At 46.3% G+C, this 17795-nt stretch overlaps 1 protein-coding gene across 2 annotated transcripts in view; it reads left to right on the forward strand.

Annotated features, from left to right (window-relative positions):
• ST8SIA2 (ST8 alpha-N-acetyl-neuraminide alpha-2,8-sialyltransferase 2) overlaps positions 1–17795 on the forward strand; it is a 42249-nt gene that overhangs the window by 7831 nt on the left and 16623 nt on the right. The window contains exons 2-4 of one of the 2 annotated variants that reach the window (XM_074966504.1): positions 7403–7465; positions 9667–9792; positions 10390–10647. In XM_074966504.1, the coding sequence (XP_074822605.1) occupies positions 7403–7465; positions 9667–9792; positions 10390–10647 (447 nt within the window). The remainder of the gene's footprint in view (positions 1–7402; positions 7466–9666; positions 9793–10389; positions 10648–17795) is intronic. The other variant, XM_074966505.1, reaches the window with a different exon arrangement.

Raw genomic sequence — 17795 nt, forward strand, 5'->3', positions numbered from 1 at the left:
TCCTCTCAATCTTGGTCTTTTTCATACCCTGCAGTGACAAGTGCAAAGGCCACTGCTGAAAAGTTGGGCAGGGGGAGATGGACAATCTGCCACTATCAAATGTTCTGACTCCTTACAGTGGGTTGTGAAATGGGATACGTTTGAGCAAGATGTGTCTATGGTAGCGACAAATCTGGGCTTTGGGAGGAGTGGCGTCAGAGGAGGCCTTTAAGTATCTGACCTCAAGCGTCAAAACTATTTCTCTGATCCCCTCACTTCTCTACTGACTTTGGATTTTATTTCTGACTTGTGAGTCAGGTTAGTACTTACAGAAATATAGGACTAAGACAGGTGGTGAGAGCCTAGGATGACCAGATGTCCCGATTTTATAGGAACAGTCCCGATTTTTGGGTCTTTTTCTTATTTCGGCTCCTATTACCCCCCACCCCCGTCCCGATTTTTCACATTTGCTGGTTGGTCACCCTATGAGAACCAGGCATACTGCAGGCCAGCACGCAACAAGCTCTGCAAATCACCTCAACCAGCCTGACCTGCAGAACCCGCTGCTGTCCCAGTCCTAGGCTACGCACAATTCTGCCAGTGCACCTCACTTCACTTCTGATGCCCACTGCTAGTCCATTCCTGGCTCCCCCATTGTTCTGTCCATTCGGTTCACTCCTCATGCACAGCACCCACTGCTGTTTCACAGCTCGCCTTGTCTTGAGCCAGCTGTGCTGTATTGCGATATGCTCCAATGGAGAACAGGGTGAGACAAACCAAATTAATTTTCAAGCCAGAATCACATGTCCAGAAGAAAGGTTCATGTATAAACTGAAGCCCAGCTGAACCATCTACAGTCAGGCTTGCTGGACTCAGGCCGAAATTTCACCAAACAGCATCACACCTGGGCATTGTCCCAACACAAAATCACAGATCCAAGCACCTACACATTTTGGGGTGCAGATGGGGATTTCATACTTTAAACCCAAATCTTACAGTTGGCTCCTATCTCTGTAAAGAGCCAAGCCAAAACCCCAAATCTACAGCTAGTCAGAAAAACATCAGTGAAACATTTTTGGTGGGAATTTGCCAATTCACCAATATCAAAAGGCTTTGCAAAGATGGTCTGATTTCAATGAAAACTTATCAAAGAACCCTGCTATTCATAACGGGGCGTTTACCACTAGTACCAATTCCTGTATGCAATGCCCAGCATCTCAGCTAAATTAATTTCATTCTCTGGGGTAACAGAAAGGCCATTTTTTTCTGATGTGGATTCAACCCATTCCAACAGGTGGATCTGATTTGTCATTTGTGATGGGGTATGTCGGGGTGGGGGGTGGTATCTGGTTGTGTTAGCATCTGTGAGCAGGACTGTGTTTGCTGTCTATATAAAATCTCTGTGTGAACCTGTGCCTGTGTCTGTCTGAGAATCTGTGTGTTTTCTGTTTGTGTGTGTGTCTGTGTGTGTATATCTATGTGTCTGCATATTGAGTCTCTGTGTGTGTGTGTGTATAGGTGTGTCTGTGTATGCATGTGTTTGTGTGTCTGTCTGTAAGGCTGTGTGTCTGTGTATGAGTTTATGTCTCTGTTTGTGTAAATCTGTGCCTGAGTGTTTGTGTGTATAAGTGTGTGTGAGTTTCTGTTCCTGCTTCTTACACTGTCTTCTTGGGTGACCATGGCCAAGTCACTTACCTTCCCTGCCCTATCTGTCATAGGGAGATGATCAAATGTACTTGGCTCAGAGGAGGGTGGTGGAACTTAATGAATCAGTATTTGAGATCATCACTTATAACCATGATACATTGTACCTTGATAGAACCTGTTTTCTGGGAATATCAAGGGGCTTGAATTTAGTTTAACAGTCCCCTACCCCCATGGACTATGTAGCTATGATTGTCTCCATTTTCCAAAGGGAAGAAACTGAGGGACAGAGCTAAAATGACTTGCCCAAGGTCACTCAGGAAGTCTGTGGCAGAACTAGCTATAGAGCCACTAAAACGAGGTGAATATTGCAAAAACGATCATTGAGCTTTGTTTGTAATTTTTCAGCCAGTTCGCTTTTACTGTGCCCTTTTTTGTATTCATTTTCCATGAATATTCTAGTGAATGAGCTGACTGGCAAGGATGTTTATGGCAACTGTGAATTGTAAGTGGATATTGGAGTATATTTCAAATTCGTAATCCTGAGAATTTGGTCCAGAAAACTGCCTCCAGAGTTCCACTCATCCTAATATGCAACGTGACCTAGTTGTCCAATCAAAGCAGATTGGAACTCGCATATCGAAAACTCACAACACACGGCTTGTGAATAAGCTACAGACTAAGAACGGTTCCCAAAGAAGAGTAAGTAAATCATTTCAGAAAAAAAGTGCCTTTGAGAAAAATCACAGGCTGGTCACAAACAAGTTGTGAATAGAAAATTCTTCAAATAAATTATTCATCGTAAATGATTCATTCTACTCTAGAGTCTGAACTATGGGACAATCTTTCCTCCCCATCCTGTGATATATAAATCATGTCACCTTACATTTGTATACAGCACTTCTTGGCCAACATAACACCTTCCATAGCCCAAATTCAGCTCCAGCACCTCAAAGCGAAAATAAAAGGGCCCGGGGTACTCATCCATGATATAGAACTACCATACAGCTATGCTACTTGGTCACTGGGAAACCTCTCCAAACAGAAGTCAAAGGACCTGAGCTATGAGAATGGAATTTGGAAGCAGGTTAGTTTGCTGTGGGGCTGACAGTAAGATCAAACTGATAACACTTAGATCAATAGGTGAATACAGCCATGCAGCATTAGGAAGCTTTTTACATCAACGTCTGTCCGTATAACTTTAATAGTGGTTGGTCTTTACCACGTGAGGCTGAGAGATTTAAGTCTGGATCAACTGAGCAAGAGTAAAATGGGCTGAATTTCTGATTATTCCTTTTAATTAGCACCGCCCACCTTTTAGTATTTTCCTCTCTGCAGGGCAGTGAAGTGGAGTGGCCCAGGGGTATTGCCCTGCATGTGTTGTCTGTGAGCATGACAAACCTGGGAAAATCTTTTTCCTGTCAGGATCACAGTGCCTAACAGTAGATTTGCTTGGACAGTCACCACTGGAGAGCTGCCCAGTGACCCAACTGGGAAGAGACAAGCAGCCCCGCAGACCATGTTCATGCTGCATGATGACTTGAACTGTACACTGAGAGGAGATGTAGGGAAAGTATCCAAATGTTAGAGTGCAAAGAGGAAAAGGTGCAGAGTCCAATCATATTTTTAGTATTTATTCACTGGAGGGAAACAAGATTGCCCAGCTCACACCATTGATCCATCAAGCCTGATGTCATGCCAAACCAGTGCTCAACACCTGAGGCTTCAGGTGATGGTGAAGAATAAACGAAATCAGCTCAGGGCCTGGCACAGTCACCCTGGGCAGCATTTCAGCTGCCCACCTAGTTCAAGAGAGTGCCACCCAGAATCCTTTATGCCAGCTGTGTGCCTGCTGCAGTGACCATGACTAGCATTGCAGATGTCCTCAAGTTGGGTATCTGCTGCATGTTTCAGCTGGGGAAATGAAACGTTTGCCTGAACTCCTTCCATCAGGCCACACCTTGTCCCTCATTTGAGATGCCACCAAGTTGGAGACATAGGGCATAGAGTTCTTCTGCGATTCCCTTATGTGAGAGCGGTCACCAGAACTGGTTTAGATGCCCTCAGGCTAGAGATGTAAATGGGAGGATACCTCTCCAACCCCAGATGGGCTCGGATGACTGGCATTCACATACCCTCCAGACTATGAGCTTTAAATCCACCCTCGGGAGAAAAACTTGACAAACGCTGATGAGAAAAAGGGGAAAGCAAGTACAAGAAATATTTGCAGGCAGAACCATTGTTTGTTTTCTCCTGAAGTTATTCTCCTATCAGGTTATTAACCAGCGAGCACTGGAAATAGAACTCTGCACAAGTGGCTTGGGGTGATCATCTGCCATGGATCACATTTTACATTCCCTCTTGTCACATGACCGTAGGGTCAATACAGCTTTGTCCTTAGGGAGCTGGGTTCTTCCACTGACATCATTCCCACTGATTAACCATCTTCTCAGCTTGACACAGCCGCAGCCACAAGGGTCTTCTCCCTCTCCTAATTTCTCAGGATTCCCCTTTCCTGTGTGTTGCAGAGATTTTGGGCAACCATTTATTCGTTTCCCTCTCTAAGCCCTTAATCCAGTTCCTATCTGTATTACAGAGAGTGTGAGGGAGCGTGAATCCCATTTGGGCGGTTTCTTCAAAGGACAAGTGTTTGAAAAGAATGCACAGATTGCACACTAATCTAGACTGCTCTCACACCCTGCGATGAACCCTATTAAAATGGTTGCTTGATAAATGCTCTCTGAATGAATCAGCCCTGCCACCCCCTTGACGAGATGAAATAGCAGTTGATTCTCAGACTTTCAAAGGAATGAGAAAGCTGTTACAGGAGGGATCCCTCCAGTCTGATAATATACAGTGTCCTATGGGAAGCAGGAAACTGCATATGATGGCATGCTCCAAAGCAACATGTCCCAGATGAGCTGCTCAGAGGATATGATATTAAGAGGGGGTGAGGATCCAGCTCAGATAAAACAAGGAACCTGTCTCCCAGTTCCCTGAGTTTTCACTCCCAACATAAATTATTTCTGGAGGTATGGTACACTTTTCTGTTGCTTATCCCCTTGGAACTGGTGCAGCTGGGCTGTGGGAGAAAAGAGGCCCGTAAGGGAATTTTTCATTAAAAAAAATGTCCAGTTGAAAAGCTGAACATTTCAAACAAATCTTTTGAGCAGCTTTAGTACTTATAGAGCACAATCATCTAGTACCTAGGCCATGGGCACAGAAAACTAAGGACAAAAGATGTAAAGCTGTTATTTTGCAATAGGTCTAAGAGAGTTACATGCCCAACTCCTGTTGAGCATCAGTAGGAACTGGGGGCCAATTCCCTGAGAATGCCAGGCTAAAGAAGGAGTGAGCTCGGCAGTCAGCAGATTGGACACTTGTCCTGTTTTTTCCCCCTCTCCCCTGGTAGAATGTTGCATTCGCCTAGGAGCCAGCACGAGAAATATCTTATCTCCGGCTCCCAAGAGTCTGACTTTGGGAAGATCTAGTTTCTGTGTCTCTGGTGAGTGCAGTGGTCTCAGGATCGTGACTGACAAGGCTTAATTTGGTAATCTAGTCCAGCCCATAATAGGCTGTACCAAATAGTCCCCATGATTTCATTGAGACTATTTGTGGTAAGGTACCACAGTCTGACCTGAAGGTTTTCATAGACTAATACCAGGACCTTGACTTGGAGCCAGCCTTGGGCACAGGAATCCAGGGGAGACTGTACTGGTGTGATGTGTTCCCCGTGACTCGCCCAGGAGGTGGGTTGCTGTCTGTTGGACAGGATGGAGATTTTTGGTTGGCCTTAACTGACAGCACAAGATAAAAGCAGTTGCAGGAGTCAAGTCTAGAAGTGGATCTTGTTTGCCATGTCCTCTTCGGAGAGGGAAGCGTGAAGTCTCCTGGCGACCTGGAGATAGAGGAAGGCATTCCTAGCCACCGCTGCTACCTAGTTCTTGAGAAGCAGAGATGTATTTAGTGTGACCCTTAGGCTGCGCACGGCTTTGATGATCTGGGAGCCAGACACCTGTGATGGTGGGTGAGGTTATTATTAATAGAGCTGGTTGGGAATTTTTCTGATGGAAAATGGAGTTTTGGAAAAATCAGAATTTTCTGGGGACAAATTTTGATTTTGCTGCAAATTTTTGATTTTCCATTGGGAAAACTGACATGACATATTTCCTTTCAGGTCAGTTCGAATGGTAATGTAATATTTTGGATTGCTGTACTGACCCAAAACATTTATTTTGAGTCAGTTTAACATTAAACTGCATTTCTCTATTGTGGCATGGTGCCTCATGGGAGCTGAAATTTGCGTTGCTTGATAACACCATTCTGTCCAGTGGGCTGGGCTCTCTGGCCAGACTACAGCTTCCATGATGCAGTGCAGTCCTTCCTCTGACTAAGCTGTGTGGCACATTGTAGGTGCATGATGGGAGGTGTAATCTAGCCAGGAGTCTAGTCAACATGCTGGTAGCAGAGCAGGCCATGGAATCTGACCATTTCTGCTGAAGTGCTCTTCTGTACATTGTAAAGGATGGGGGCCAGGGCTGACCACTGAGGCACTTAGCCTATGAGGGCTGGGGAGGATAAAGAGCAGTTACTCATCACTCAGCTGGAATCTGCTGGAGAGAAATGATCAGGACCAGGTTGGACCCATGCTGTCCACCCCAGCCAGGGCTTGTAAATGAGTCAGTGGGCCCTTGGGATCCACTGTCAAAGGCTGAGATTCAGCCTGTATCCATTGCCATGGGATGGTCATCCATCAGGGGCACCAAAGCTATTTTTGTGAATTATTTGTGGCGGTGGCAGATACCATGCAAAAACCTAGCGCTCTGGGCTGTTTTGATGTTAGTTTGAAACTCAGAGTATGAACCCACAGAAACAAACAACCAAAAAAGCAGCCTCCTCCATTAAACTAATCCTTCCCCTCGCCCACGCTGACAACATTCTAGGGACAGGACAGGATGGGATGGGGACTGAGGAAAAAGAGGACTCCAGTGTACGTTCTCAGCCTCTGGATCCCACCTGTAAAACTGGACTAACATGAAGTACTATGAAATCCTCAGGTGAAAGGGGCATCTACAGACACACACTTCTATTTGGAGATTGGCCCAAACCATGACATTCAGATCAGGATTCGGATCCAAATTTCCTCTCTATGAAGCTGTTTGGGTCTGGGATTCTGGCCCATCTGGAGATTTTTTGTTACTACATATGACCATTGGCTGGAAATTTAGCTCCTATGTGACTCTCACTTCTAGTCACTGTTATATGAGCATGGCCAGGTGAAAAAGGGTGTGGCTAGGGAATCCTTGCTCCCCTCTGATCCGCAGCTGCCACATTGGGCCAGTCAAGTGTAAGTTAGAGGGGCATGCTGGGAACTGGGCTGGACTGACCCGTGGCCTACCTTAGGATCAGGGTAGCATAAAGGTGGTTTAAAGATCCTGTGCTGCCCACCCCCGTCTTGCTCCACGTGCAGCTTGTCAGGGTGAGACGATCAGGCCCTTTACTTGAAGCCTGTGGCACTCTGAAGTGGTTAATGCAAATAACTTTTAACTGATTCTTTGGACTACCAGAAGAGGGTTGCTCCCCACTTTTGGTTTAGTCACAATGGGGCACCACTTTGAAGAAGGGCATGAGAACCCCTCCCCAACCGCCCCTAGATGTTGCCATTTTGGATGGTGTGAAGTGTGAGTGTTGTAGCAGCTTTGAGGATCTCTTGAGTGTTGAACAATGCTTTGCAAAGAGGAGCTGGGTTTATAAATAATGCATTTCCTTTGTCTTGCAGGAATTCTGGAGGCAGAGGTACAATCAGATCAGCTGTGAACAGCTTACATAGCAAATCTAATAGGTTTGTAAATTAGATTTTGTGTTCATTTGTTTTTGCTCTAAGGCAGCTATTAATCTTCTTCTTCTTCTTTGCTGCATGGTACTCTTCCTATTTAGCAAATGTATCTGTTTCTTTTCCCTTCTGCTTTACATTTCTTAATCATTCTCACCCCTCTATTCAATGCAATAATTATTTGCAAATGACCAAGGATCTGCAAGTTGCAGTGATTGAGAATATGGAAGAGAGTTACTTATTGTACAGAATAAGTCAGCGGGAAAGTTGCCACCTTTGCAATTTTCCACCGTGGTATTACAAAAGGGATTTCTTTCTATGACATCAGACTGTCATTCTGTTGCATCATAATGGCACTCAATGACATGGAGACATCACTCCATCACAAAGTCCTTCTGTGACACTACAGGCATTCAGTGCCTTCTAGGTCATTTGCAAGATCATCCCATGTCATCACAATATTGTTATGTGCTATAATTGGGTAGCTTGGGTGTCATCGCACTGCATTGTGACATGGCGATGCCACACACTTCATCAAAATATGAAAAGCATCAAGCACAACAAAAATCAGTTATTGCTAGGAAGGTTTTCTCCACTCAGTTAACTTTGGCATTTTTTGCATTTTCTAAATTTGCCTTGCAGGAGATCAGATTATGTGGTGAAGTGTAAGATTGATAGCTAGCCTTGTTGGCAGTCTCCGCAGATCATACTTTGCTATTTTGTATATACACACACAGTGACAACTAGCATCTAGAAATATATTCAGCTTGCCTCCCTAAATATTAAGTAGCAGGAGTCCCAAAATATCCTCACATGTGCCTGAGATCTCCTGTCAATCATTCCCCATCTGTACCTGAAGCAAACAAGCCTCCTCTCAACTGGCAGTGAATTGCCAAGGTGGCCCACGGAGAGCAGCCAGCATTCCAGGAGGAATGGAATCAACACGACGCTGCTGTACCACACATTGTACCATTGTGAAAGGACACAGCCTTATGTCATGATGCCCTCAGCAGCCGTAGCTCACTGTCAGGACAGTTTTACATGGTACATTCAAAAGCATCCCTTTCTACTCTCACCCCATGCCTCCTAGAGGTGCTCTCTAGGGGTAATTCCTCTCCCTCTGGGGTGTTTACCTGCCTGGTGTAAATCTCTTCATTTGCCAACTCTCTCCCTGCTGAGAGTGGCCTCTTGCAATGAGGAGGGACATTCTGCTTAGCTGGCAGCAAACACTCTGGCTGTGGATTTTTCAGTGTACTCTGGAGTGTGAAGGGTTTTTCTGAGCTGCACACACATGCTCTGCTTCCTGAGAAGCCTCTCGGTTATTCTTTTTGGAGGGAGGCTCGCAGACATAAAGCGTGCAGCGGTTCCCATCATTTATGCCACTTGATGCAAATTGAATTGAAATGTTGGGGCCTTGATTGTTTTGCTGATTCAGTGATTAAATTTGGGGTCTCACAATGATCGTCTCCAGAGCTGCAACACCTGGGTACCTGACTGCTCTCTGGCCCTCCCCGACCGGTCATTTGCCAGGGTCTGGTGCCCTAGCACAAAGTAGATGCCATGAAATCTCATTGTTCTCCTCTGAAGGGAAGAAAAGTTATCAAAGAGCCCTGCTGTTTGTAATGGGGCATTTGCCAGTAGTACCGATGCCCAGCATCTCAGCTAAATTCATTTCTCTTGCTGGGGTGAAGTAAAGAGCACGTTTTTCTGATGTGAATTTAACCCACCACAACAGGTGGATCTGATTTGTCATTTGTGAGACGGGCATGCGTGTGGGTGGATGTGTATCTGGTTGTGTCATCATCTGTAAGCAGGACTGTGTTTGCTGTCTGTGTATAGAATCTCTGCGTGTGAATCCGTGCCTGTGTCTGTCTAATTCTCTGTGAGAATCTCTGTGTGTTTTTTGTTTGTGTGAGAGCCTGTATATCTGTGTGTCTGCCTGTTGAGTCTGTGTGTGTATCAGTCTGTCTGTGTTTGTGTGTCTGTCTGTAAATCTGTATTTGTGTAAGTCTGTGTCTGAGTTTATGTCTGTGTTTGTGTGTGTGTGTGTAGTAGAGAATAAATAGGCTTTCCTTCCCTGCTCAGGTAATAACCGCAATTTTGCTTTTCTACAGAAGTTTGAATCCCAGCCACCTCAGAGCGATTAGAGATGCCATTGGGAAGCTAACGGATCATGTCTCTCCCCCTCTCTCTGTCTCTCTTTTCTCTAGAGCTGAAGTAGTAATAAATGGCTCTTCATCTCCAGCTGTTGTTGACAGAAGTAATGAAAGCATTAAGCACATTAAACCAGCTTCATTCCGATGGAGACACAACCAGACACTCTCTCTGAAGATCAGGTACTGGTAATTACCTATAGGACAAGAGACAGATTTGGTCCTCCCCAGTGCAAGCTGGCAAATTGCCTCTGTATATCATCTAAAGAAGTCAAGAAAGAAATAAAATGTTTATCTCCTGCTGGGCTAGCCTTCATATCTGTAAGTGATCACTTGGAAACGAATTCCCAGCTCAGCCACGTGGCCTCGCGTTAACAGAGCAACACACGCTTGAGCCTCCGCTCTTGGAGACAAGCAGGGGCCAGAGGGCGCTGCAGATTCACCATGATCAGCCACTCATGGGGGGAAGGAAATCTGCCACCTTGTGCGTAAATACAGTGACCCCTGCTGGCGGAGAGGAGACCGGCCGTGATGGGCTTGTTAAGGACCTCCTCCGATGGAAAGGGGGGCATGGGAGATGCAGACATTAAGATGGGGCACCATTTTATAGCACGCATGCGGTAGCAGGTGGGAAAAGGTGCCAAAGTCTGAGTTGCTCCTGAAGGCTGTCAGTCTCTCTGCAGCCAGGCTGTGGAGCATAAACAGGCAGGAGGAGGGAGCTTTGCAGTCATAGGCCGTGCCGCAAGCTTTCCCTTTATCTGTTTTATTTCCTTTCCCAAGGAAACAGATCTTGAAGTTCCTGGATGCGGAGAAAGACATCTCCGTGCTGAAGGGGACCCTGAAGCCCGGGGACGTCATCCACTACGTCTTTGACCGGGACAGCACCATGAATGTCTCACAGAACCTCTATGAGCTGCTGCCAAGGACCTCGCCCCTGAAGGGCAAGCACTTCCGGACCTGCGCCATCGTGGGCAACTCAGGGATCCTGCTGAACAGTGGCTGCGGGAGAGAAATCGATGCTCACAGCTTCGTAATCAGGTAGTGAGGGGTCAGAGAGGCCAAGCCTCCCATACAGCAGGGCTCCCACTCACTCCCACAAAACACACAGGGATCCAGGGATGGGACCCCCAGGCTCCAAGCCAGGCAACTGGGCCAGAGCCTTTCCTGTCACTGGGGGACTGACAAGAGTGCTGCGTATTCCGGCCCCCGCTCCTCCGCCCTCGCTTCCCCTTTCTACGGTGTGCGCTAAGGAGTGCAGGGAGCCCCCTTGTCAGGACGGGAAGGATGGGCACTGAACAAAATCCAATGGGGAGTGTTTAATATGAGTTCAAAGAGCTGGAAACAGTCGGCAAAGGAGCCAGGGCTGTGATGTACCCAGAGTACTTCAGAAGGGGGCCTTGCACAACATCACAAGCCTGCCCGCCACAACCTGACACACTCCACAAGCACGCACTGTCACACACACACTCCATCCACATAAACGCCCTTCAAGTCATGAACACCTCCACCATCACCCTCCCATACCCCCACAGACACACACGTCCTTCTCACACACCCACCACTCACACCCTACACACACTGTGCCCCGGCCACCCTACAAACCCACACATCTTCTCATATACACCACTCTCTTCCCACAACACGCTCTGCCCCCCCACCTTGGCATAGCACTGATGACACACACCCCAGCCAAACCCCCTGGATACAAGCAAACCCTATCCTACACACCCCTACAGACACATACATCATTCCCACACAAACACCCTCTACCTTCTCCAACTGTCACCTACACACTCTCCACAGACACCCCAACTCAATCCTCCCTCACATGCATCACTCCCACCCCAATACACACACTGTTCTTACAATAAACACACTCACACATACACAAGCTACCATGCACACACAGATGTACCACTCCCTCTGCCCCTCCAGAAACTCATACCATCCCTACACAAGCCAAACATTTACCATACCCTCGCCTCTCACACACACACACTAAATTGTCAAAATAATACTTGCAGTAGCAAAGAGAGAGAAGGAAAAGATCCTGCCTCTTTATCCCTCAAGCCTATGCAGATGTGTTAGCTGAGGAGCTGTGCATGTCTGCTGGTGATTTATGTCTGTGCAGACATTTGCTTTGTGGCAAGTCTATTATGGAGACAGCCCAATCTGTCAGTGGCTTATAAAGGCGTGGGAATGAAGATAATGCCACCTCTGCCCTCTGGATGAACACAGCCAACCCAACCTTTCTGTGGGTCAGAGTGGAACCCAGGGCCTCTCTCTGATCTTTGGGGAATGGTCCCCGGGTAGTTTGCTTGCAGCTTGAAATGAAACAAAAGCCAGCCTAGAAAACAAAGGCCGTCGTGGTCACAGTAAGGGTTAGGCCAGTGGTCTTATGGCAGTGACGGTGACAACTAGGCAAGGTCTACACTAGGAACGAGTATAGTAAGGTTGACTGATGGGGTGATTTTTTTGCAACATTTCTATGACTAAAGTCCTAGTGTAGATGCAGTTACATAAAAGTGCTTTTGCCGTATAACTTATTTTGCTCAGGGAACCAGAATAACCTCTACTGGCAAAAGCTCTTTTCGCTGGAACAAACTGAATATACACTAGGAGGGTTTGCCGGTACAACTAAACCGGCATAACCATGCCAGCCAGCCATTTTCAATGTAGACTAGGCTCCAGCAGGGATGGTGACAAGGAGAGCTGGCTCCTGCATTCCTGGGCACACAGATTGCCATGTCTTTGGCTTTCAGTCCTTGTATTTCCTTTGAGTTTATTAGCCATTAAGGCAGCATGTCCTAATGATTAGAGCAAGGACCTAGGAATCAGGACCCTTGTATCCTATTTCTCACTGTGCGTACCCTTGAGTAAGTCACTTAGACTGATAGACTTTAAGGTCAGAAGGGACCATTGTGATCATCTAGTCTGACCTCCTGCACATTGCAGGCCACAGAACCTCGCTCACCTACTCCTGTAATAGACCCCTAACCTCTGGCTGAGTTAGTGCAGTCCTCAAATGATGATTTAAAGACCTTAAGTTACAGAGAATTCACCACTTACACTAGTTTAAACTGCAAGTGACCTGTACCCCATGCTGCAGAGGAAAGCAACAAAAACACAGGGTCTCTGCCAATCTGACCCAGGGGGAAATTTCTTACCAAGCCCAAATCTGGTGATCAGTTAGATGGTGAGCACGTGGGTAAGACCCACCAGGCAGATACCTGGGAAAGAATTCTCTGTAGTTACTCAGAGCCCTCTCCATCTACTGTCCTGTCTTCAGCCATTGGGGATTTTTGCTACTGGTAGTTGCTGATGGGACACATGCCATTATAAGCAGTTCCATCATTCCAGCCTCTCCATGAATTTATCAAGCTCATTCTTGAAGCCAGTTAGGTTTTTTGCCCCACTGCTCCCCTTGGAAGGCTGTTCCAGAACTTCACTCCTCTGACGGTTACAAACCTTCCCCTAATTTCAGGCCTCAACTTGTTGACGGCCAGTTTATAAGTATTTGTTCTTGTGTCCACATTGGCACTTAACTTAAATAACTCCTCTCCCTCCCTTGTATTTATCCTTCTGATATATTTATAGAGAGCAATAATTTCTCCCTTCAGCCTCCTTTTGGTTAGGCTAAACAAGACAAGCTCATTGAGTCTCCTTTCATAAGGTAGGTTTCAGAGTAACAGCCGTGTTAGTCTGTATTCGTAAAAAGAAAAAAGAAAAGGAGTACTTGTGGCACCTTAGAGACTAACCAGTTTATTTGAGCATAAGCTTTCGTGAGCTACAGCTCACTTCATCGGATGCATAGCATATCGTGGAAACAGCAGAAGACATTATATACACACAGAGACCATGAAACAAAACTTCCTCCCACCCCACTCGCCTGCTGGTAACAGCTTATCTAAAGTGACCATCAAGTAGGGCCATTTCCAGCACAAATCCAGGTTTTCTCACCCTTCCCCCCCCCCCACACACACACACATACAAACTCACTCTCCTGCTGGTAATAGCCCATCCCTCTTTGAAACCTCTCTTTATAATGCGCATGATAATCAAGGTGGGTCATTTCCAGCACTAATCCAGGTTTTCTCACCCCCCCACACACACACCCCCCTCCAAAAACCACACACAGAAACTCACTCTCCTGCTGGCAATAGCTCATCTTACAATGTGCACAGCAATAATCCAAGTTTAACCAGAACGTCTTGGGGGGGGGGTTGTAGGAAAAAAACAAGGGGAGATAGGCTACCTTGCATAATGACTTAGCCACTCCCAGTCTCTATTCAAGCCCAAATTAATAGTATCCAATTTGCAAATGAATTCCAATTCAGCAGTTTCTCGCTGGAGTCTGGATTTGAAGTTTTTTTGCTTTAAGATAGCGACCCTCATGTCTGTGATTGCGTGACCAGAGAGATTGAAGTGTTCTCCGACTGGTTTATGAATGTTATAATTCTTAACATCTGATTTGTGTCCATTTATTCTTTTACGTAGAGACTGTCCAGTTTGACCAATGTACATGGCAGAGGGGCATTGCTGGCACATGATGGCATATATCACATTGGTGGATGTGCAGGTGAACGAGCCTCTGATAGTGTGGCTGATGTTGTTAGGCCCTGTGATGGTGTCCCCTGAATAGATATGTGGGCACAGTTGGCAACGGGCTTTGTTGCAAGGATAGGTTCCTGGGTTAGTGGTTCTGTTGTGTGGTATGTGGTTGTTGGTGAGTATTCGCTTCAGGTTGGGGGGCTGTCTGTAGGCAAGGACTGGCCTTTCTCCCAAGATTTGTGAGAGTGTTGGGTCATCCTTCAGGATAGGTTGTAGATCCTTAATAATGCGTTGGAGGGGTTTTAGTTGGGGGCTGAAGGTGACGGCTAGTGGCGTTCTGTTATTTTCTTTGTTAGGCCTGTCCTGTAGTAGGTGACTTCTGGGAACTCTTCTGGCTCTATCAATCTGTTTTTTCACTTCCGCAGGTGAGTATTGTAGTTGTAAGAATGCTTGATAGAGATCTTGTAGGTGTTTGTCTCTGTCTGAGGGGTTGGAGCAAATGCGGTTGTATCGCAGAGCTTGGCTGTAGACGATGGATCGTGTGGTGTGGTCAGGGTGAAAGCTGGAGGCATGTAGGTAGGAATAGCGGTCAGTAGGTTTCCGGTATAGGGTGGTGTTGATGTGACCATCGTTTATTAGCACTGTAGTGTCCAGGAAGTGGATCTCTTGTGTGGACTGGACCAGTGCCACAAGTACTCCTTTTCTTTCATAAGGTAGGTTTCCAATTCCTCAGATCATCCTAATAGCCCTTCTCTGCACCTGTTCCAGTTTGAATTCATCTTTCTTAAACATAGATTAGAATTGCACACAGTATTCCAGATGAGGTCTCACCAATGCCTTGGATAATGGTACTAACATTTCACTATCTCTTCTGGAAATACTTCACCTGATGCATCCTAGGACTGTATAGCCTTTTTCACGGCCACATCACATTGACGGCTCATAGTCATCCTGTGATCAATCAATACACCCAGGTCTTTCTCCTCCTCTCTCATTCCCAACTGATAAGTCCCTAGGTTATAGTAAAATTCTTGTTGTTAATCCCTAAATGCATGACCTTGCACTTTGCACTATTAAATTTCATCCCATTTCTATTACTCTAGTTTACAAGGTCATTCAGATCTTCTTGTATGATATTCCGGGCCTCCTCCGTACTGGCAATACCTCCCAACTTTGTGTCATGCGCAAATTTTATTAGCACACTCCCACTTTATGTGCCAAGGTCAGTAATAAAAATGTTAAATAAGACTGGTCCCAAGACCGATCCCTCAGGAACTCCACTAGTAACCTCTCTCCAGCCAGACAGTTCACCTTTCAAGTCAACCTGTTGTAGTCTCCCCTTTAACCAATTCTTTATTCACCTTTCAATTCTCATAGTAATCCCCATCTTCAACTAATTTTCCATGTGGAACTGTATCAAATGCCTTACTGAAATCCAAGTAGATTAGATGTACTGCATTTCCTTTGTCTAAAAATATCAATCTTCTCAAAGAAGGAGATCAGGTTGGTCTGGCATGATCTACCTTTGGTAAAACCATGTTGTATTTTATCCCAGTTACCGTTCACCTCTATGTCCTTAACTACTTTCTCTTTCAAAATTTGTTGCAAGACCTTGCATACAATTGAGGTCAAACTAACAGGCCTGTGGTTTCCTTGATCACTTTTTTCCCCTTTCTTAAAAATAGGAACTATATTAGCAATTCTCCAGGCATAGGGTACAACCGCCGTGTTTACAAATTCATTAAAAATCCATGCTACTGGGCTTGCAATTTCATGTGCCAGTTCCTTTAATATTCTAGGATGGAGATTATCTGCCTCCCCACCCCCAATTTAGTCCCATTGAGCTGTTTGAGTTTGACTTCCACCTCGGATGTGGTAATTTCTACCTCTATATCTTCGTTGCCATTAGCTACCCTGCCACTACCCCTAAGCTCTTCATTAGCTTTGTTAAAAACTGAGGCAAAGTATTTGTTTAGGTGTTGGGCCATGCCTAGATAATCCTTAATCTCCACCCCATCCTCAGGGTTTAGTGGTCCCACTTCTTCTTTCCTTGCTTTCTTCTTATTTATATGGCTATGGAATTCTTTACTGTTGGTTTTAATTCCCTTTGCAAGATCCAACTCTGCTTGGCTTTTGGCAGTTCTCACTTTATCCCTACATCATCTGACCTCCAAAAGGTAGCATTCCTTGCTGATCCCTGCCAGCTTCCATTCCTTGCAGGCTTTCTGCTTTCACTTAATCTATCCGTGCCCCAGTTTCCCCCTCTGTAAAATGGGGATAATGATAATGATGTGCTGTAGGGATAGTTGGGAGGATTAATTCATCTATGTTCAGTACGTGCTTTGAGACCTTCAGCTGACAGGCACTACAGAAATGCATGTGATGGGCAGCGTAGGGGTGCTCTGGGGTTTTCGACACATTGTCAGAAGCATAGCAACATTTCAGGGCCCTGTGAGGCCACATCAGCTGCTCACACACTCCATTCTGCCAGCACCAGGCTCTGGTGCACAGTATGGGTCAGTAGAGTCATCTGTCCAACACCCAAAGCGACAGAAATAAGTGACATGGATTCCACCATCAGGAGCAACAGGGAAAGGGGGTGATCAATGTCCCAGCTCAATGCAAATGCAGCCCTCAGTCACAGTGCCTCACGGCTTTCCTTGCCCTTGCACGTGGGCTGGAATCACAGACAGAATGAGTGTGAGGAGTTTCCAGAGCACCAGGAGTGAATTCCTTTTGTGTGTGTGCATGTGTGTGCACATGCGTGTGTGTGTGTGTGTGTGCGCATGTGCATGCGTCCCATTCTTGCATTGCACAAAGGTTTCCCAAGGTCACAGCCCATAAGCAGCCTGGCCCTCTGGAGCCCACAATCACTGATATCCCTGGCTTCCACCTCCTGCTGGTATCACTATCATTGCTGGTGCTGTGGGGTCTGCTGTTTAACACACAGTTGCCGGGCAGGGAAGAAGGGACTCGGGATAATATTACTTCAGCCAGGCTAGAATTAAGGACTGCAGGTGTCACGCTGTCATTCCGGGCGAGACGGAAACTCTCTCACAGGATATCACTAGCCCTTCCAATTAGAGCAGCTCTCTGCACGCTCCGGTGCGGTAAGTTCCTTGGAGTGACTTGCTGAGTCACTAGAGATGGGTGTCTCAATGCACACACTCACAAGCATGCCCAGCCCCCTGGTGCACCCTCTGTTTTCGGTCAGGTTCTGCTCCAGCAGGAGGGCTCACTGGAAAGAGCCAGCCTTGGCCCACTCTGCTCCTCAGCCACTGCGGCTTTCCTGAGGCTACACGACCAGCTCTTCTCTCCCCCCTATGGGTGCTGCCCCTGCAAGCTGCAGGCTTTGTGTGTCTCCCCTTCCCCCTGGTGCATATACCATCATGAGAGGTAACAGTGGACTCTGTGCCCCTCACAACACTTGACATTCAGAACCGGATGTTGTGATGCTGATACAACGAGACACACAAGACCTCTATTGCAGAGCGGGTTTCCCGGCTCTGGAAAAATCACTTTGATTCAAATTTGTCATAGCAGCAACCATAGGTATTTTGTTACCTTGTGTTTGTTAACTGTGCACATGTACAGATACGTGTCGGTACAAGCATACATGTGTACCAAAAATTCAT

The sequence above is a fragment of the Natator depressus genome, chromosome 10 (assembly GCF_965152275.1).
Source record: "Natator depressus isolate rNatDep1 chromosome 10, rNatDep2.hap1, whole genome shotgun sequence".
Classification (NCBI taxonomy): Eukaryota; Metazoa; Chordata; order Testudines; family Cheloniidae; genus Natator; species Natator depressus.